Source organism: Balaenoptera ricei, chromosome 16 (genome assembly GCF_028023285.1).
Source record: "Balaenoptera ricei isolate mBalRic1 chromosome 16, mBalRic1.hap2, whole genome shotgun sequence".
Lineage (NCBI taxonomy): Eukaryota > Metazoa > Chordata > Mammalia > Artiodactyla > Balaenopteridae > Balaenoptera > Balaenoptera ricei.
The window spans coordinates 115,544,617-115,565,965 of NC_082654.1; the positions used below are offsets into that span (position 1 = coordinate 115,544,617).

At 40.9% G+C, this 21,349-nt stretch overlaps 1 protein-coding gene across 2 annotated transcripts in view; it reads left to right on the forward strand.

Annotated features, from left to right (window-relative positions):
• Positions 1 to 15,288: 15,288 nt before the first annotated feature.
• The window catches only part of BMS1 (BMS1 ribosome biogenesis factor), a 43,874-nt gene continuing 37,813 nt past the window's right edge, over positions 15,289 to 21,349 (forward strand). Inside the window, exons 1-4 of one of the 2 annotated variants that reach the window (XM_059900125.1) lie at positions 15,289 to 15,376; positions 17,252 to 17,466; positions 18,182 to 18,372; positions 19,351 to 19,430. In XM_059900125.1, the coding sequence (XP_059756108.1) occupies positions 17,291 to 17,466; positions 18,182 to 18,372; positions 19,351 to 19,430 (447 nt within the window). In that variant the 5' untranslated portion in view covers positions 15,289 to 15,376; positions 17,252 to 17,290. The remainder of the gene's footprint in view (positions 15,377 to 17,251; positions 17,467 to 18,181; positions 18,373 to 19,350; positions 19,431 to 21,349) is intronic. The other variant, XM_059900126.1, reaches the window with a different exon arrangement.

A 21,349-nucleotide genomic window follows, 5' to 3' on the forward strand; every position in this document is an offset into this window, starting at 1 on the left:
TTTCTCTACTATGTCCTGGCGTATATTAATGGGTATGGCTATTGTTACTGAACGGTCTGTTCAGTAAAGAAGCCAACAGTATTTTTGCCAGCCACATGTTTCTGTAACAATTATTTACATACAAAATAGAGACTAAGTTCACAATTTTTACCTCTAGCATAAGCCTGAATTTAAGAAAGCAGCTGTGAACAGTAATGCTCGAGAAAACAACCCCCTCTTTCAATATCCTGAAATGTTTAAATGGGGACCCTAAGTAGGTTTGAGTGTACCAGCCCAGTTTAGATGGAATTAGGAATTATTTGTATAGTAACATGCTATATATCGTTGTCTTTACTTCCTAGTATTAGCAACCATGGTATGGTGCAGAAGTTGGCAGACATTTTCTGTAAAAGGCCATATAATAAATATTTTAGCCTTGTAGGCCACATGTGCTTTCTGTCACCTTTTTTTTACAACCTGTAAAAACCATTCTTAGCTCATGGCCCATTGGAAAACAGGTTGTTGGCCAGGTTTGGCCTGTGGGCCAAAGTTTGCTGACCTCTGATGTAGCAGTTAAGAGCATGGACTCTGGAACGAGAGTTACTAGACTCAAATCCCAGTTCTGCTGCATATTAGCTGTGTGACCTGGGCCAAATCCCTTATCTGTTCTGCAGTTCCTTATCTGCAAAATGATGATAATGATATTACCTACCCCATAGGGTTCTAGTGGAGATTAGGTAAGTTAGTAAATGTAAAGTACTTAGACCATTGGATACAGTGTAGTAAGTGTTAGCTTTTCTACGAGTAGCATAATTTCCTTGCAACAGATTTGTAGGAGCTTTTACAGACTTTTGATTAGTTATTCTACAGCTGTCTCTCACTTTTTCCATGCCAGCAGAATGTTGTTTTTGTTTCATTGTCCACCTTTCCTCTGTATGATACGGGAGATAATGATCTAACCTAATTTATTTTCAGCTTTTTGACTATGACTGATAAATAAAATTGTAAGATACAGTTGGCCCTCCATACCCGAGGGTTCTACATCTATGCATTCAACCAACCGCAAATTGAAAATATTTGAAAAATAAATTCTGGAAAGTTCCAAAAAGCAAAATTTGAATTTGCTGCATGCCAGCACTGTTTACGTACCATTTACGTTGTGTTTACAACTATTTACATATTATTTGCATTGTATTGGGTATTATTTAATCTAGAGTTGGTTTAAAGTACATGGGAGCGTATGCATAAATTATATGCAAGTAATACACCATTTTATATAAGGGATTTCAGCATCCACGAATTTTGGTGTCTGATGTGGGTCCTGGAACCCTTTTGGTCCTGTCCAAAACATCCATTGAGACATTTGGTCCATGATCCATTAAATAATACAAACATTTAACTTCATTAAAAATTTATGTTATTTTTGTTGTATTTCATGATGGATTTTGGATTTCACATTTATTCTTCATGAAGTTTGGCAGGGTTACTCTTAAGTCGATGACCAATTGCTCTTGAGTATATATTGACCTGATTATTGGTTTCATGTTCGTTATATCTGCTAACAATTTTGGTTATATGAATTTGATTTTGTTAGTATCGTTGTGAAATTGGTGGCCCTCTTTGAATGTGACCACCAAGAACTGGGTGATAACTTATTCATTGCTTTGCTATTCATCCTTTAACACTTCAGTAAATCTCCAAATTGAAGGATGATGCACTACCATCAGCTTTTTTTTTTTTTTAATTTTTATTTATTTATTTATTTATTTATTTATTTATTTATTTATTTATTTATGGCTGTGTTGGGTCTTCGTTTCTGTGCGAGGACTTTCTCTAGTTGCGGCAAGTGGGGGCCACGCTTCATCGCGGTGTGCGGGCCTCTCACTATCACGACCTCTCTTGTTGCGGGGCACAGGCTCCAGACGCGCAGGCTCAGTAATTGTGGCTCACGGGCCTAGTTGCTCCGCGGCATGTGGGATCTTCCCAGACCAGGGCTCGAACCCGTGTCCCCTGCACTGGCAGGCAGATTCTCAACCACTGCGCCACCAGGGAAGCCCTACCATCAGCTTTTGAAATTTGTTATGCCAGCCTTTTACTGAGTTGTTTGTCCTCTGATCACCAGTTAGTACTGAAGTATAAACATTCCAAGTTTCTGGTGGAAATCTTGCAGTTTCTGGTCTTCTGCTTCTGCCATGCCTCCCATGAACATACACTCTCTCCACATAATCCATTAGGTATCTAAATTTTCTTTTGCAGTCTCCACAGTGTACTCAAAATTTCATTTATAACTTCCGTAGGCAAATGGAAGTTCAAACAACAGGGATGTACAGGTGTTACTGTACATTGTCATATACTCTGGCGGTAGATCCAAAGAAGACTTTTTTTACCACAGTGATTGTGTAACAAGCATCCTTTTACTTATGCACTTGGTAGGGGTAGTTGAATCTTACTGATATTTGCAATCTTGAAATCCATCATGCATGATGAAGGGTTAATGTTGAGGTTTCTTTCCCATGCAAATGCAAGTACTTTCTCATACATGTATATCTGTGTCTTCTCATCCTTTCATTGTCAGTGCATAAATCGGTGGCATAGTATAACCCAGTACTAGACTGCGCACAGTAAATAATTGAGTGAAGTGTGTTGGTGTCATCTTGAAGATGCTATCAGTGAATCTTGTTGTACTGGCACTGATATAATGAATATTGTCATAAGTTGTGTAAATAAGAATTCTTTTTTCATCTTGAGCGCCAGAATCGTGCATAAAAAATGGTTTGCCTCATCTGGTCACTTTACACTCCTCTGGAATTTCAGTTTCATGCAATGATGTTGGGTTTGGAGGTCAGTGGGTTCTGGAGCTCCCACCATCTCCCTTTTGGAGTATATTCAGGGTTTCATAAGCAGGTATGAGGAGACTGACATTGTTAATTCAGCATACTTCCTAACCTAGCAACCACAGATTTTTATGATCTTGTTCATACACGAACTGCATGTTCCTTGGGAGTGTCAGTAGCTTCCATCATATTCTCTGAAAAGTTGATAACTCAAGAATGCAGTTCAAATGAGACCCCCAGGAAGCTCTCAGATGTCTTAGACTACGCCCCCCAATCACCATTTCACTGGTTCAGTCTGCCTGGAGAGCAAGGTTAAGGAGTTGGAGCTGAGTGTCAGAGCTTCATTTGGAATTTTGTGATCAAATGTGTGGACTCAGCAATTGCTCTTATGACAACTTCAGTGGCCATGAAAAATCATGTAGATGGCTCCAAGAGAGGTTCAAGAGAATCCATCTGATCCTTCCTTGTCTTGTGATCTTTCTCAGCACAGAACAAGGAGCTTTCCCTCCTTGGCTCAATCAGAGCCCTTTTCCTCTGAACTGAGGGATAAAGGACAAGATATCAGGTTTCTTTCTGCTTGAGGATAGGTAAGGACAGTGATCTTTGTGTGGGCAGTATAGCTTTAACACCTAGAACTGTCTGAGGTTTTTTTCAAAGAAAAATCGCAAAGATTTGTTCTTTCAACTTAGGAGAGATACTAGTAACAACTAGGCTGGTTTGATGAGTTACTATGGTAAAAGTTGCATGCAAAGAGTTAACAAATCAGAAGAGATACTTCTCAATCTGCCCTAGGTTAAATTTGTAAAGGTAAAGTGTTATTAATATAAATATTTCAGAAATTTTATACTTCATGAATATCTCTGGAGGTTTGTCAGTGCCCTCTTTGTTGATAATATGTTTATAACCTTAGGAATAAAATTCTTATGAAGTAGTTACGTACAATTCTTCAATAGAGAATTGTATTCTCATTCTGTTATTATTTGCTACAGATATAAATTAACCACAGCCACCAAGTGTCTGTCATCTGCAGATAGTTTTTCATTCTGAGGCTTGCCTGAGCACTCTGCTATAAGCTCAACAGGTCAGAGTTTCTGTTTTCAACAAAGGACAGTCATGGAGCCTCATGGAATAGTACTGTCCAAAGTACTTCAATGATGGATACTTCAAAGAATAGACTCCTGGTTACAGCTTCTGAGATAACATCACTTGGACAACTTTCAGACTTTACCAGTGGACTTGGGATTTCCAAGACTCTTCAGTCCAAAAGTAGATGGCTTCAGGAGAGCAGACTAGTAACCCAAGACCCAGAGGAACAAGAATATATTACATTGGATCAAATGAATTGATGAGAAAAATTTTATTATTGCTATTCATAGGAATATTTTATGTAGTTTTAATTTTCTATTTCCTGTATGTTATGGGATGAATTGTGTTCCCCCAAAATTCATATATTGAAGTCCCAACACCCAGTACCCCAAACATGACAGTATTTGGACATAAGATCTTTATAAAGATATGATAAAGTTAAAATGAGGTCTTAAGGGTGGCCTTAATGAATCTGACTGATGTCTTTATAAGAAGAGGAAATTTGGACACACAAAGAGACATTAGGAGCACACACAAACACACACAAATGGGAAAGTCCACATGAGGACACAGCAAGAAGGTTGCCATCTGCAAGCCAAGGGAGAGAGGCCTCTTGAGAAACCAAACCTACTGACACCTTGATCTTGGACTTCTAGCCTTCAGAACGGTGAGAAAATACATTTCTGTTGTTTAAGCCACTCAGCCTTTGGTATTTGTTACAGCAGCCTAGCAAAATAATTAACTGGATTTATGAGGAAACTTTTCTATTTATAATCCAAAACAATTTAGTAGACTCTGCTTTTGTAAACTAAACTGAAACATTAAAAAATGATGTCTGAGTCTCACTGGCATCTCAGAATTCAGAAACTATTACTATGTCTCCTTACTTTCGTGGCAATATAGTTATTTTCATAGGTTCAATAAGAATCTTTCCTTTTTAACCAGGATATATTTGGACAAATTGATTGAGCAACTAAGGACTTAACTAGAGCATCACATTTGTTAGTGTTGCATATTTGATTGGGTATGATGTCTTTTTTTTTTTTTTTTTAAGGTTTTTGGGGTTTTTTTGATGTGGACCATTTTTAAAGTCTTTATTGAATTTGTTACAACATTGCTTCTGTTTTATGTTTTGGTTTTTCCACCGGAGGCATGTGGGATCTTAGCTCCCTGACCAGGGATCAAACCCATACCCCCTGCATTGGAAGGCGAAGTCTTAACCACTGGACTGCCAGGGAAGTCCTGGGTATGATGTCATTTTTAAGGAACAAGGTCTACTTATGAAGCCAGTGCCTACAAAGCCCTCGAAGGAAAACTAGCCTGATAGTGTCTTACCGAATTCCAGCCTTACCTTGCAGTCAAAAAGATGATTTTCTGGAATGCCAGGAACATTCGCAAATTTAGAGGATTTTGAGAAAGAGCAATTCACCCAAATGTCTAGGTACCATAAATCTGATGAAATTTGGTGGAGTTTCTTGGGATGGGTTTCGTAGCTCCTGGGATACCAAATACTAGTGGCTTTAAAAAGTACTGCTAAGTATCTTGGTAAGGCTAGATCTTTAGCATGTAACAAAAAGTTTCACATGGATTCAAGATTTAGAATGTAAAAACTGACCTGTCAAAAGTATTTTAAAATATTAATAAAATGTTCTGTCGCTTTTGTAATTATTTACTGAGCATCAACTATGTGCCAGATCCTGTTCTATGGTTTAGGCACAAAGTGAGCAAACGAGACAAAATTCTGATCTGAACAGAGCTTGCATTCTTGTGGTGGAAGCAGCCAGTAAGTGCAGAAGGTATTCAGTATAATAAAAAAGATGATAGGGTTCTCCAGAGAATCAGAATCAGTAGGAGATATATATATACATGAAGCCCAAGGAAGTCACTTTTGAGCAAAATGTGTAACTCTTCAATGGTCCTTCGACATCAAATGAAATAAAAATTGAAACTTTGCAATGTGATGACATAAAAATCACTGGGGAATTTATTGAAGGTAATTTAGAGCAGTGGGTGTGAAATCAAAATTGTAGTGCATTGAAAAGTAAGGTAAAGTGAGAAAATGGAGACTGAAAGTTGACAACACTTTTGAGAAGCATCTCTTTATGAGGGAAGAAAGAAAAAGTATGTGGCTCCTGGATAATGTGAGGCCAAAGGAGAGAGGCTATTTAAAAAACTTTTTATTATAGAAATTTAAAAATATATATACAAAAGCAGAGGGGATTGGATGATGCCCTTCACTTGGATCAACAAATGTCAACATTTTGATACACTTCTTTTATCTTTTTTTATGTTTTCTTGTCAACTTTAAAGCAAATCTCTGATACCATATCATGTTACTCCTACATACTCCAGTATGGATCCTAAAAAGTAGACATTTTCTTGTATAACACCACAGTGCTGTTATCAAACCCAACAACTTTAGTAATTCTTTAATGTTATTTAGTGTCCAGTCTACACTCAGAATTCCTGATGGTCTCAAAAATATCTTTTTATAGTTGGTGTGTTCAAATCGGGATTCAAACACAGTCCACACTATGCATTTGGTGGTTAGGTCTCTCAAGTCTTTTTTAAATTGAATGCTGTCTCCCACCCCTCTTTTTTATGCCATTGACTTGAAGAAAACAGGTCCATTGCCCTGTAATATATTGCTTGATTGTTGATTTGGCTGATTGCTTCCTGGTGGTGGCATTTGAAATTGTTCTCAAATCCCTTGTATTTCCTTTAAGTGGGAAATTAGAACTGAAGGCTTGACTAGATTCAGGTTCAGCTTTTGACGGCCCGAATACTTGATAGGTGGTGCCGTATACGTCATCATCATCATATGAGTAGACACCTAATCTTTGACACTCACACTTATAGTGACCCTAAGATTGATCGATGGCTTTAGGTGATGACAGCTTGGTGGTTTTGTCAAGTTCCCCGTCAACTTTCTTCTAATCCTTATATCATCATTAATAATTATTGCATGAAACAATTATTTCATGAGGGTCAAAAATGTATTTTTCTAATTAGATCATTTCCGTATTTATGGTTGGAGTTATTTAGAGAAAAATTCTCCATCATTAATTTCAGAGTAAAGGGTTGATTTTCTAGCTATCTCCAATGCTGACCAATGAAGTTCTTTTTTTCTGCTCCCTCTCCATCTATCTCCTGTGTATTATTTGAATTCATGGACTTTTACATATTTAAAGGTTTTCAATCAATTGCAGTCTATTCTTCTATGCTTAAATGGTCCCATCTTTGGTCACTGGGAGTCCTTTCAAAATGACTCCTGTGTTCTTTTGACCCCACTGTCCTTTTGTTGAAATAAGTGTTACTGACAATAATAAGGCAACTACTGATCTGTTCTCCATCCTTATAGTTTTGCCTTTTCTGCAATGTCATATTTTGGGGGCTGACTGCTTTCACTTAGCAAAAGGCATTTAAAATTCATTCATATTGTTGTGTGATTCCCTTTTAATACTGAATAATATTGCAATGTCTGGATGTATCATACTTATCCATTCACGTGTTGAAGGACATCTTGGTTGCTTCACTTTTGGGTTATTATGAATAGGTTTTTGCATGGAGATAAATTTCAAATAAGTTGGCCAAATACCTAGGAGCACGATTGCCATATTGTGTGGTAAGAGTATGTTTAGCTTTGTAAGAAATTGCCAAACTATCTTCCAAAGGGGCTGTACCATTTTGCATTTCTACCAGCAATGAATGAGCATTCCTGTTGCTTCACATCCTTACCACCATTTGGTCTTGTAGATTTTTAAAAAAAATTTAGTCATTCTAATATGCGTGTAGTATTATCTCATTGTTGTGGTAGACTTACTTTTGAAAATCGTTTGGCAGTATCACGTGAGTTCCTCTGATCTGGCAATTTCACATATGTACCAGGAGACATTGTTTATAAGAGCAAAACCAAAAACTAGTAGCAACCCAAACATATAGTAGACAGAAGAATGAATAAATTTATAATATTATATTCATATAATAGAATACTATGTAGCAGTCTAAAAATATTTAACTTAATACATAATTTATGGAAGTGTACATAGCAATAAAACTATAATGAATATGATATTCGTAATGATAAAATTATTAATAAGGGTTGCTTTTTTCAGGATCTCATTGAGGAGAGCACACAGGGAGCTTTAAAGTTATTGGTTATATTATTTTCCTTAAGTTGGATAATATGTATGCCTGTGTTTCATTCTTTGTATCATATATGTATTATTTACATTGCATTTTTTTATACTGGTGGCCAGGGGCATTGCACTATTTCATAATGCAAAGAAATAAGTACTTGATAGACAAAAATATTAATTCTCTTTACCCTAAATGCTTGCAGTCTTTGCTCATGTGTCTTTTTCTCATATGTAAACCTCTTCCTTATCTTCTTCAAACATGTTAACCCTTTTTTTTTTGGCTGCGGCATGTGGGATCTTGGTTCCCTGACCAGGGATCGAACCCATGCACCCTGCATTGGGAGTGCAGAGTCTTAACCACTGGACCGCCAGGGAAGTCCCTATGTTAACCCATTTTTAAAAATTAATTAATTTTTATTTTTGGCTGCATTGGGTCTTTGTTGCACACAGGGGCTTTCCCTAGTTGCGGCGACCGGGGGCTACTCTTCGTTGAAGTGCTTGGGCTTCTCATTGTGGTGCCTTCTCTTGTTGCAGAGCAGGGGCTCTAGGTACGTGGGCTTCAGTAGTTGTGGCACGCGGGCTCAGTAGTTGTGGCTCGTGGGCTCTAGAGCGCAGGCTCAGCTGTTGTGGCGCACGGGCTTAGTTGCTCCGTGGCATGTGGGATCTTCCCGGACCAGGGCTCGAACCCGTGTCCCCTGCATTGGCAGGCGGATTCTTAACCACTGCGCCTCCAGGGAAGTCCCTGTTAACCCATTTTTGATGAATCTTCTGAAAAATGGCCTGAGAGCTCTAGCCCATGCTGTTGTTTCCCTTACCTGAAATCCGATAGCTTTGCCATTTGTGATAGTCAATTTTATGTGTCAACTTGAGTAGGTCACAGTACCGATATAATTCATCAAACACCAGTTCTGATGTTGCTGTGCAGGTTTTTTTTTTTTTGAGATGAGATGAACATTTAAATAAGTAGACTTTGTTAACCAGATTACGTTCCATAATGTGGGTGGGCCTCATCCAGTCAGTTGAAGGCCTTAAGAGAGGGCGTTCTGTCTCTAGAGACTCAGGCTGCAACATTAATTCTTCCCTAGGTCTCAGACTGGTGGCTTACCCTGCACATTTCAGACTTGCCATTCCCACAATCATGTGTGCCAGTCCCTTAACATAGATCTCTCTCTTTCTCTCTCTCTACGTACACACACATCCCTATTGGTTCTGTTTCTCTGGAGAACTCTAACATGTCACTTACTGTATATCCATTTTTGAGATAACATATTAAAAGCATTTGGAAGTGCCTGTCAAATTGTAGGTACTTATAAGCATTCATGTTTTTTCTCTGACTTCTGCTTTCTATCTGTATTGTTTAACAGGTTCATGTTTTGTTTTCCTGTATTAGTTGTTGATTGCTATGTAACAAATTACCAAACTTAGTGGCTTACAGCAACACTTTTATCTCACAGTTTCTGTGGGTCAGCATCTGGGCACAGCTTAGATGGGTGCCTCTGGCCTAGGGCCTCTGACAGACCACAGTCTTGGCTGTTATCATCTCAAAGGTCGACTGGGGAAAGATAAGCCTCCAGGCTCACTCACCGTGGTTGTTGGCAGGATTCAGGTCTGTGCAGGCTCTTAGCCTGAGGGCCTCAGTCCCTCACTGAGAGGAACACTTGGAGGCTGTCCTCAGCTTGCTTCATGAAAGTGTGCAAGCTGAGATGGCAGGAGAGAGTATACCCACAGGAAGGAAGTCATAGTCATTTATAACTTAACCACAGAAGTGACATCCCATCACTTTTGTTAGTTTCCATTCATTAGAAGCGAGTCAGTAGGTCCGGCTTCAAACGCCAGGGCGACTTCAAAGGTGTGAATACCAGCAGGTGGGGATCATTGGGATCATGTCAGAAGATGCCTACCACATTTTCATTTAAATCCATTCATTATTCAACAAACAGGTATTATATATGCCAGGCACTGTTCTAGCCACTTGTACCAGTGAATAAAACATACAAAATTCCCTGCCTTTAGCAGAGAGAGAGAGTTAATTACATGTTTGTATGTTTCAAGGTGATAAATGCTATAAAAATTGGGTCAGGATAAGAGCACTGGCGGTGAGGGTGGGAAGTCAGAAAAGGCTTCAGAGAGATGGGACAGTTGAGCAAAAGCTTAAAGGAGGTGAAGGAACTGGCTACATGAATATCTGGAGGAAGAGAAACCAGTGCAGAGACTCAAAGGCAGGAACATACCTGCGTCTTCAAGGAAGAGCAAGGAGGCCAGTGGCACTGAAGTCCAGTGAGCAAAGGAGAGTGTAATAGGAAATGAGGTCTGAGAAGATGGGACCGAAGTCTGCAGAGCTGGGAGGTTATTGTAAGGATTTTGACTTTTTCCTGAAGTGAATTGGATGCCGTTGAAGGGCTCTGAGCAGACGAATAACATGATCTTACATGTTTGTTTTATAAACTTGAAAATTAAATATAATATACACTCAGAAAGCACACAAAGCACAAGTGTACAGCCCAATAAATATTTACAAAGTAAACATACCCATCAGTTAGCACCAGATGAGGAAAGAGAACATCACTGGCATTCGAGAAGCTGTCCCCAGGGCCCAACCTGGTCATACATCCCCTCCTCTACAAAAGTAAATTATCTTGACTTCTATCACCTAGTTTCAAATTTTATATAAATGGAGTCATACAACATATTCTCTTGTGTCTCACTTCTTTTGCTAAATCTCATCCATGTTGTTGCTCAAGGCAGCTTATTTTCATCGTTACGTATTATTCCATTGTATAAATATACTATAGTTTATTCATGCTTCTATTGATGGACTTTTGGGGTTTTCCAAGTTTGGACAATGCTATGAACATTCTTGTACATGTCTTTCAGTATATATTTCTGTCGCTGGCTTGTAGAGTAGGTGTATGCTCAGTAATAATAGATATGCCAAACCATCTTCCAAGGTGTTTATACCAATTTAAATTGCGATTGATGCCTTACATTTTTACAGGATCACTCTGGCTGCTGCATTGTGAAGTGACTGTGCAAGGGTACGGGTGGTTGGAGGAAGACTAATTAAGAGGTCATGCAGTAACCCATGTGTGGTAAGATGGGGCTCAGCCCAGAGCAGGAGTATTGGAGATGGTGATACGTGGTTGGATACTGGTTATATTTTAAAGGTAGGATCAACAGGAATTTCCTGACAGGTTGGATATCGAGGATAGAAAAAGAGAGGAGGCCAGGATGTGTCCACGGTGTTTGGCTTAATCATCTTTACGGACAGAACTGTCATCAACTGAGATAAAAGCTGGGCAGCCAGTTAGAGAGAAGATCATTAGTTCCATTAGGGCCTGTTATGTTTGAGATGTCTATTTGACATCCAGCTGGATTGTCAGGGAGGTGGCTGGAGTTCAGGAGAGAGGTCTGAGTCACTGATACAAATTTGGGAGTTGTTGGCAAATGATATTATATTGATCAGGGTCCAATCGGGAAAAAGAAACCACACTGTAATTTGAACAGGCGAAGTTTATGTTAAGAATTATTACAGGATGGTATTTTACAACAATTCAACAGTTATAGGCTAGGACTTCTGTGGAAGTATCTCTTTCCCTTTTCCCTTCTTCCTCAACCCTCTCCTTTCCTTTCCTCTTTGAAATTTAACCTGGTGGATGTGGACTTATTGCTGCTGAGAGCCATCTTGATACCAAATGAAGCCTAAATACAGAATCCATGATAAAGGAAAACATAACCGCAAATGGAGAGATGTGCCATTATGTGTGCCCTTGAATCAAGCTTTTCTTGAAGTCATTTATACTCTTCGGCCTGTCAGCTCTATTAACCAATACATTCTCCATTTGCCCAATCCAGTTTGGATTCTGTTTTCTGATACTCACTACAGGAAAAGTTATAATACAGATGCTTAGTTTTCAGTGTGTTTGCAGTATTTTCTTGAGAAATATTAGTTTCTCATTTCTCCTGTATTAGCCTTGGTGTCAAACTACCTGGTTTAAGTCTTGATCCTGACACTGTTAAGTAACCACCAGCTACTAAAGCTCTCTTTACCTCATTTTCCTTAGTAATAAATTGACAATAAAAATATACCTTACTGATAGTGGTTTTGTGAGGAATAAATGAGATGAAATGTAAAGTGCTTACTAAGGTGTCTTTCACATGCTAAATAAATGTTAGCTATTTTTACTGTTTAACAATTAAATAATGTTTGTTATTATTTTCCATTGCTGAGAGATATTTGATTTATTCCGCAGTGTGTTTTGCTACAAATCTGCATATTTTTAGCCTTTAATTTCACAATTACTGAATTTTAAGGCTTGTAGTGTGTTCCAGAATAAATCATCCATATCACTATTGCTGAAGTGTGTGTAAACATAATCTCTTCCTATAACTTATTTTGTACATGTCATTGGTGACATATAGCCTATGAAATTCTCTTATTTAAGAAACTTATAACAAATGATAAAAGGAGAATATAAAAATTACTGAATTAACTGTGCAAAAAAACCCCAAGAATTATTAACTCCAACAGGGAATTGGAGCAATGAGGCATGGACTTAGTAAGAAGTAAAGAGAACTCTAAAGCATATAAGAACAACAGATGTGAGGAGCAGCCGCTACCCTAGGGTGGAGGTGGAGGGCCCAGGAAGAGGTCCCTCCCCCAGCCCCACACTTGCCCCCCAACCGCTGAGATCCAGACTTCATTGGAGGGGTGTGGCCATGGCCTACCAGTGTCAGGGGAGTCCCTGTGGTGCTGTGCCACTGGAACTTGTTGGAAATCCCTCTTTAGGTGCTGCAGAAAGGGGCGGTGCCTTGCGAGAGTCACACCATGACACAACTGCTGGGAAGTTGGGATGGGGGAATGGGGGGCTGCTGGCCACCACATACCGGAGGAGCTGGCCCTGGAGAAGTACCCACCTTCAGAAGCCCAGCCAGGAAGCACAGCAGAACCAGGAAGAAAGACTGCTTCCTCCTGCAAAGTCTCTCCGTCACCCTCTGTTGACAACACCTAACATCATACCAGTGTCAAAGGAAATATAAAGGGCCTAACTCCATTTTTGCAGAGTAGGTAATGAAGGATGAATTTGTAGCACAGTTACAATAAATCAGTGACTGATACAGATGGCATATAAAACTAAAAGACAGAATGAAGTCACCAAGGGAATAAGTATAGACACAGAAGAAGACCAAAGGCTGAGCCCTGTGGGCTATCACTTTAATAGGTCAGGCAGGAGTGGAAGAACCAGCAAAGGCCACCGTGGAGGAGCAGCCAGGGTGGCAGGTGGTATTCTGGGAGCAAAGTGAATCAAAGAATAGGAGGAGAGGAACCAGAAAACATACTGACAGTTCTTTTGTGAAATTTTGCCTCAAAGGGGAGCAGGGGAAAGGTGTAGTAACACAGAGGAAATGGGGTCATGAGGAGTTTGTTTGTTTTGAAGATGAGAGAAATAACTGCATGCTGTATGATGGGAATAGTCCAATGAAGACATGATGCTGGGGAGAGAATAGACGGGCGGGAGTGACGCCCTGGAGTAGTGAGGGATGACGCGATCCAGCACTCAAGTACAGAATTCCTTTAGGTGGACACAGGGGTAGTTCATCTACAGTAACAGGCAGGCAGCAGAGAGGGACACAGCTGGATGTGGTGGTGGAAGTCTTTGGTGACGGGAGTCTCCACTTCCATTTTCTCAGTGAAGTAGGAAGCAAGGAAGGGGGAGGTGGTGAGAAGGATCGAAGAGGGAAGAGGAGGTGTGAAATACACATTTAGAAGAATGGCATAGACCAAGCAAAGTTAGAATTATTAAAGTGAGGGTAGTCCGCATGGTTCTGGGTTTTCCTCCAGCCATGCACTGCTGTAGTATGGAGTAGATGGGCAATTGGGTTTATCCAGGGCTCTCAATTTACCCAGCAGGTATGATGAGGTGACAGGGAGGGGAGGGAGTTGAGGATGCAAGATACTGATGATAATGATTCACCATGGAGTTTAAGCTAGGTTACTAGGGAGGGAGAAGTCATAAGGGAATAAGGTAGTACGATGTGGGTTGGAGGTCTTGATTTCAGGGCATTAGAGGGAGTAACCTGTAAAGAAAGCAGGTGGTGGTTATAGTGGGATGCTTCCAGGGTTCCATTCCTTGAACGGGACAAAGTCTAGGGTGTGATCACAGGGAGAGTGAGAGTCTGAGGTGAGAAAGAGGATAAGAGTGGGATTCATGGAGCCAAGAGGTTGTTAGAAGGATTACGTACCTGTATACTGAAATCTCCAAGAAGTGAGGGGAACAGTATTGTAGGGTGTCACAAAATTATAAGCTCTTCACAGATGAGAGAAGTGTGTGCCCTATACAGTAGCCTCCCAAGCACAGCACAGAATGTGTAGTGTAGGCAGAGTGAATACCTGTGGGATGCTGAGGGAGAGAACAGGTCCGCTGTGAAAAGGCATGAAGCATAGATGAGCCTAGTTTTGTGAGGTAGAAGAACTGAGCCTCGGGTGCTTTGGTGGGATCATATTGAAAAGAAAGCCTCCAAGACAAGAGGGAGATTCAAACTCTGAAAATGTACCTAGCTTTGTAGGCACTAGGGTATTCCAGCTCACCCGAGAGGTGGGAATGGGCAGAGCCCTGGGAAGGCAAAGTTGTGCTTCAAGAAAACGGCAAGAAGTGCATCCCCCAGGGAAAGCTCTTTTTCCTGCAACAGAGAAAGGCCAAAGCATTTCGTGCTGGGTCAGAGTCTGTCCCTGCCCTCAGAGTGTTGGTCCCAGCAAAAGAGGGTCCTAGCACTAAAGACGTCCGAGAAATCTCCAGCTCTGTCATCTTTAAGGATGAGCAAGCGGACCAACCAGTGCGACTCCCATCCGAGTGCTACTCCATTGGGCCAGTCGGAGGACGCAGTGCCTGGGGCTTTAGGAGTTGGCCGGCGCAGTGACTCCGGGGTGACCAGGATAAATGTGTTATTTCTGGCTTTTGTCCCGAACCAGGGAGCGGGTACCATGCCGCACCGTCACCACGGCCTCCGGGTGAACTCGGGCGTGCGCTGCACCCGGGGCTCGGAGACCCAGGGTATCACCAGTGCAGTGCGGCTGCTGGGCTGCAAAGCGACGCCCCGCGGCGCGGCAGCGGGGTGGGGCGGGGCGGGGCTCCAGATGGAGAGCCCCGCACAAACTTTGCCTGCGTCCGCCCTCAGCAAATCACGAGCCTTCCTTCGGCTTTCCCCTGAAAGTCGTCCCTCCGCAGTTCTCTTTCTTTTCCTCCTTGTTTCCCGCCGGCGTGTAGAGTCCTCGGGTACGTTGTATTTCCGTTTCCGGCGCTGTCCATGCGGGCCTGAGGAGGAGCTGCAGTTGTGTTCCCGGTAACGGTCGCGGGCTGGGGGAGGCGGCGGCGGTGGGGTCTTCGGGGCTGGGGCTCCGGGAGGGTCGCGAGTCGCGCGCGTGGTAAGGTCCTCGCTCGGTTCTCCCGGACAGTCTGCTCCCGAGCAGCGCCTCGTGGCCCGGGCAGACATATTAGGTACCTGCCGGAGAAGTGCTGAATGAATTCACGCAGAGAGCCGGCACCGGGAGGGGAGGTGACAGGGAGAGGTGAGAGGTCGTTTCCTACCGGGGTAATGCTAGCAGGTGACTTAAACCGGAGCCAGATCTGTGGACTCCAAATTGTGCTTTTCCCACCCCCATACCCCGAAAAAAGGAGGAAGGCATCCGTACAAGTTCGGAACCCAAATATAGTGGAGGAGAAAAATAATGTCTCTGGAATTCTACAGCTGTTTAGTGAAAGCGTTCCTAGAACCCAGCTCTCCTGACTCCCGGCTAGGGTTTTTTGACATTATGCTGGTATACGTGGACTTTCTGTTTCCTCTGGTGTGTGTCCGTGGGAACCTCTGGCTGACCTCCAGCGGTTGTGCACACTTCTGATGCGGCCCTTATAGCATGGTACAGAAGACGTACGTTTGTATTTCTTCCACTAGTTCAGATCGCAGCTGTAGCCGTCTCTATGCACAATGCCTAGTGCATTATAGGCCGATGCAAATATTTATCGAACTGAAATGAATTCAGTACCTTAGTTGAATGAAGTGACCCCACCCCACCCTTTTTTTCTTTTTCAAGCAAGCACAGCAGATTGTATGCGACCCAATTTCCTAAAGAACTCTCTAATCCAGTGGTTTCCAATTTATGGGCCATAAATTCCTGGGCCTCTCGGAAGTCATTGTAAGGGTCTCTACAAATCCATGTGGTGTCCAGGCGTCATCCACAGTCAGTCAGATCTCACGCACGGAGATATTGCTGTTTTTTAAAGGCATATAGATGAGTATTAGAACTTGAAAATTTTACATATTCAACAGTTTTAAAAGTAATACTGCTATTATGTTGGAGGGTTGTTAAAATGCTTTAGTTGTTCAGAATAAAATATCTTAAAAATAGTGTAAGTTTGGAGGCCATTTCATTAGTCCAGTTGATATTTAGGGCTGAGTTAGTATGGTAACCACTCGTCACATATGGCTATTTAAATTTAGAGTTGAATTAATTAAAATTAAATAAAATTTAAAATTCAGTTTCTCAGTTTCACTAGGTACATTTTAAGTTCTCAGTAGCTACATGTGGCTGGTGGCTACTGTGCTGAAAAATATAGAATATTTTCATCACTGCAGAAATGGACAGTGCTGATGTAGACATTTAAGACAAATAAAAAGTCACTTAAGCAGAGGTAACTAATTTATAGCATAACAGAGATAAGTGAAATTGGGGATAATTAATTAATTTATTTATTTATGGCTGTGTTGGATCTTTGTTGCTGTGCGCGGGCTTTCTCTAGTTGCGAGCGGGGGCTGCTCTTCGTTGCGGTGCGCGGGCTTCTCATTGCAGTGGCTTCTCTTGTTGCGGAGCATGGACTCTAGGCACGCCGGCTTCAGTAGTTGTGGCACGAGGGCTCAGTAGTTGTGGCTCGCGAACTCTAGAGCTCAGGCTCAGTAGTTGTGGTGCACGGGCTTAGCTGCTCTGCGGCGCGTGGGATCTTCCCAGATCAGGGCTCGAACCCGTGTCCCCTGCATTGGCAGGCGGATTCTTAACCACTGCGCCACCAGGAAGTCCCAGAAGTCGGGGTAATATTAAGCAGTTTCCATGCCTGTTGGGTAAACAAATATATATCTCTTCGAAAAGACGTAAATGAAATTTACTGTTTTTCTATGGGTGTTTTCTGGATTCTAAAATGCTTCCCCTGCCCCCACCCCACTCAGTATAGGTTAGAGTTAGTTGTGGTTTGGTAAAAAGCTACTATGGAGACTAAGGACCAGAAGAAACATAGAAAGAAAAACAGTGGGCCCAAAGCTGAAAAGAAGAAGAAACGTCACCTGCAGGATCTCCAACTTGGAGATGAGGAGGGTGCCCGGAAGCGAAACCCCAGAGCGTTTGCCGTCCAGTCTGCTGTGCGGATGGCGAGATCCTTTCACAGGTATGTTTAGCTGGAGTCAGTGGTTCTTCCGGTTATTCTTTTTAAGTAGTAGGAGCCTCTCCAGAGGTTTGGATTCACGAGTCTGTTCCAACTCTGAAGGACATGGAGATGCAGGTCATATATTTTATACTGAAATGTGAGAAGTCTTTCCTGTGGACGTCACTTTGCCTCCAGCATCTGCACACTGATTGGCTTCTTTTGTCCAAGAGAAAAAGAGTTTTTCTTTATAGAATTTGTTGTTTGTAAACTTTACACAACCTCTGTGGTAACAGGTGTGCTTGTGTTATTTTCCGGATATGTTTCATATAATTGGAGTATGTAGTATTAAACAGCTTTATTTAATGGGTCCTTATTGTAGGTACTTTAAAGGCAATGTACTTTAAACATTATTGAATTAACTTCTCCTAGTAGGAGAGCCAAATTTAACCCAATAGCCTCTGCTTTTATTTATTATGGTGCACTGCCTCCATGTTTGCCTCTTGTTTTCTTTTTAAACTATTAAAGTCAACCAGATTTAAGGTGTGTATAGTTTTCAGCTCTGCTATTGTGTTGTATATATTTACTGAAGTGGTTATTTGGATTGGGGCCAGAAGTTAACAAGTTAATTGTATTCACACATTGTCTGTTCTGCTCTCTTTAAAGTTTGTGCTTCTAGGGATGATGCCATTTATATTTTGAAAGTGAATTTACTTTTTTTTTTTTTTTAAACAAATAGGACTCAGGATTTGAAGACAAAAAAGCATCACATTCCAGTGGTTGATCGAACTCCACTAGAGCCCCCACCAATAGTGGTAGTGGTGATGGGGCCTCCAAAAGTTGGAAAGAGCACTTTGATCCAGTGCCTCATTCGGAACTTTACCAGGCAGAAGCTGACAGAGATCAGAGGCCCTGTAACAATCGTGTCAGGTAGGAGGTGCTGTCATCTGTGGGACATGCATGTCTTTGTTTAACATTTTCTTCACTGGTAAATGGTAAAGTAATACCGTCACTCCATGTTACTGCTCTTGTACTTTTATTAAGGCGGCTGTAGCTTCAGAAAAGGATAGATTCCCAGAGATAATAATGATGTAGATGTATACCTTATTCTAACTGCTGTATGGATTTGCCAGCTGTGCTCCTCTGAAAGGCTTGGCAGGCCTGGGCAGGCTGGCTTGGTCATGGTGAGCACCTTCATTTAACAGATAGTGAACACCTGCTATGTACCAGGTGCACCTGTTTGCCCTCCTGAAGCCACGTTCTTGTGGAAGTGAAGGAGTTTTTCCTTTCTTTTTCCTGTGAGAACTTGTCTGCTCTGGGAAATGGTGATGTTTCTAAAGTCTGAGGGAGGATGAAACAAATTCCCAGATGGCAGTGGTAGAATCTGAAATCTCTTCTCATAGTAATAACATAGTTGGATTGAGCCTTTTCTTTTTCTTTAAGGCATTCCCATCATTTTGACTGATTTCTTTTAGCTTAATTTAGAAATAATGATCGCTCCATGAACATTCTGTCGCATTAGGTTTGAGGGTTTTTTCGCGGTAGTGAGAACAGGGGAAGCTTTGATAGAGACAGAAGCTTTGGCCCACTGCTGAACAGCGGGATCACAGCCATCATGAAGCCTACTTGTCTGCCCATTCCAGTTGGAATTTTACCTGTTTGAGCACTTGATTCCTATGGGTAGGCTTTTGATATTATTTTAAAATTAGAGAACATAATAAGAAAACTAATTTACTTTATTTGAAATTTACTTTATTTGATCAGTTTTCTCCTATAAAAATGAACTTCTGGCATACTCTTGTGAATGTACGAGGTGCTTTACTAGATGCAATTAAAAATAATAATTAGAGTTAACAGATTTTTTTCCAAGGCTTTTTAAAAGTAAAATTTTTATCTTTTCACTTATAGGTAAAAAGCGCAGACTCACCATTATTGAATGTGGATGTGACATTAACATGATGATTGATCTGGCTAAAGTAGCGGATTTGGTAAGTCATTGGGGGCAGCATGGGTTTCTGATGGGGATTTACAGCAATGTGATAGGTTTTTTATCCCATGTTGAAGGGAAGAAAGATTTAAGATTATTTAAAAAATGATGAGTATCATCAGGGATACAAAAGATGTGTTTGAATTGATGATGATAATAATTGTTATAGTAAACATAGAATGTGCAGAATGAAATGTATTCTGAAATCTAAAAGCAGACCATAGGTCAGAGAAAACCTTTAATGAATGTAGCTAATAAAAGCTCATTAAGATATGCATACATACATACAAGTTTATAATAGTACCATTTCTTGGACCCTTACTAGGCACTGTGCTAACAGCTTTCTACAGATTTAGCTCATCTAATCCCCCAGTATGCCTTAGAGGTAAGTAGGTATTATCTCTAGTTTATGTATGATGAAATCGAGGTTCCCAGAAGTTAAGCAATTTTTCTGAGGATGAGAATTCTGCTCTTGATGGTGCCAGAAACTCTGTTCTTAATGATTATGATAAAATATGGATCTTTTTACCATATTGGGTAAAAAATCTCATGGATTACCCTTGAGAAGTTGTCAGAGTTTATAATAGAAAATCTGTACTGTACTCAGCATCTGGAAATTGTGCAGCCTTGATTGCATTTACAGAAATGTTAATGTCTGTTAATTAGCTTTAAAACTAGCAAAAATAAGCCAAAAAGGAAAAAAAAAATTAAACCATATTGATTAGGAAGTGTGGGGTAACAGATAGATACCTTGTTGGTTTTTTATTGTTTTATTGAACCCTTTCTGAAGAGCTGTTTGGGACAAAGAGCTACAGATTTTACCCTTTGGCTCAGGAAGTCTCCTAAAACATAAAATAATAAGTAATTTAATATAGATGTTACAGTTGTGCCATCTTAATATCAGAAAATAAGTACCATTCAAATTTTGAATATGTAGTGCTGCCATTAATAAAAATAATTGTGTATTGCCAACACAAAATAGTATAAACTTATTAAATCTTGTGTACTTGAAATGATTGAAATAGTTCAGCATGTCATTAGTTTCTCTTTTATGTAACATATGTTGTATACTAATCTTAAAAGCATACACATATTAAGAAAGATGCCTTTCATATACATCTTTTTAAGATTTAAAAAGGAACACATGCATTTGGTAAGATATTCAAACTGTGCTACAGGGTATGCACAATGCATGATTTTGCTTTCCTTGCTCTGACCCCTAGTCTCTCAGTCCCCCTCAGCAGTATTTTCCAGATACGTATATAAATATACATACAACCCTTTTAAAGCACACACTGTTTATCATACACAGTGTTCTGTGCTTTGCTTTTTTTCACTTAGTATGTCTTGGAGGTGTAAAATAAGCACTAAGTTCAACCTCATTCTTTTTAAGTGTTCTGTTGTCTGTACCATTATTTAGCCTAGCTTAATGTTTTTTTGTTTTTGTTTTATTTATTTTTGGCTGCATTGGGTCTTTGTTGCTGTGTGGGGGCTTTCTCTAGTTGCGGCGAGCGGGGGCTACTCTTGGTTGCGGTGAGCGGGCCTCTCATTGCAGTGGCTTCTCCTGTTGCGGAGCGTGGGCTCCAGGTGCGTGAGCTCTAGAGCAGAGGCTCAGTAGTTGTGGCGCACGGGCCCAGTTGCTCCACGGCATGTGGGGTCTTCCCGGATCAGGGCTCGAACCCGTGTCCCCTGCGTTGGCAGGCGGATTCTTAACCACTGCACCACCAGGGAACCCCAGCCTAGCTTAATGTTGATTGCTCTGTTCTGGGTCATAAAGCTTCCTAAGTCACAGCGAAGGCACACAGTACATGGATTCGCACATGTGAGTGTGCGTGCACATGTATGAACATTGGAGGAGTAATAGAGGCTTTACTTGTCTTTAGTTGACAAAGATTGTCAGCTCAGGGACTGTTTGCCACC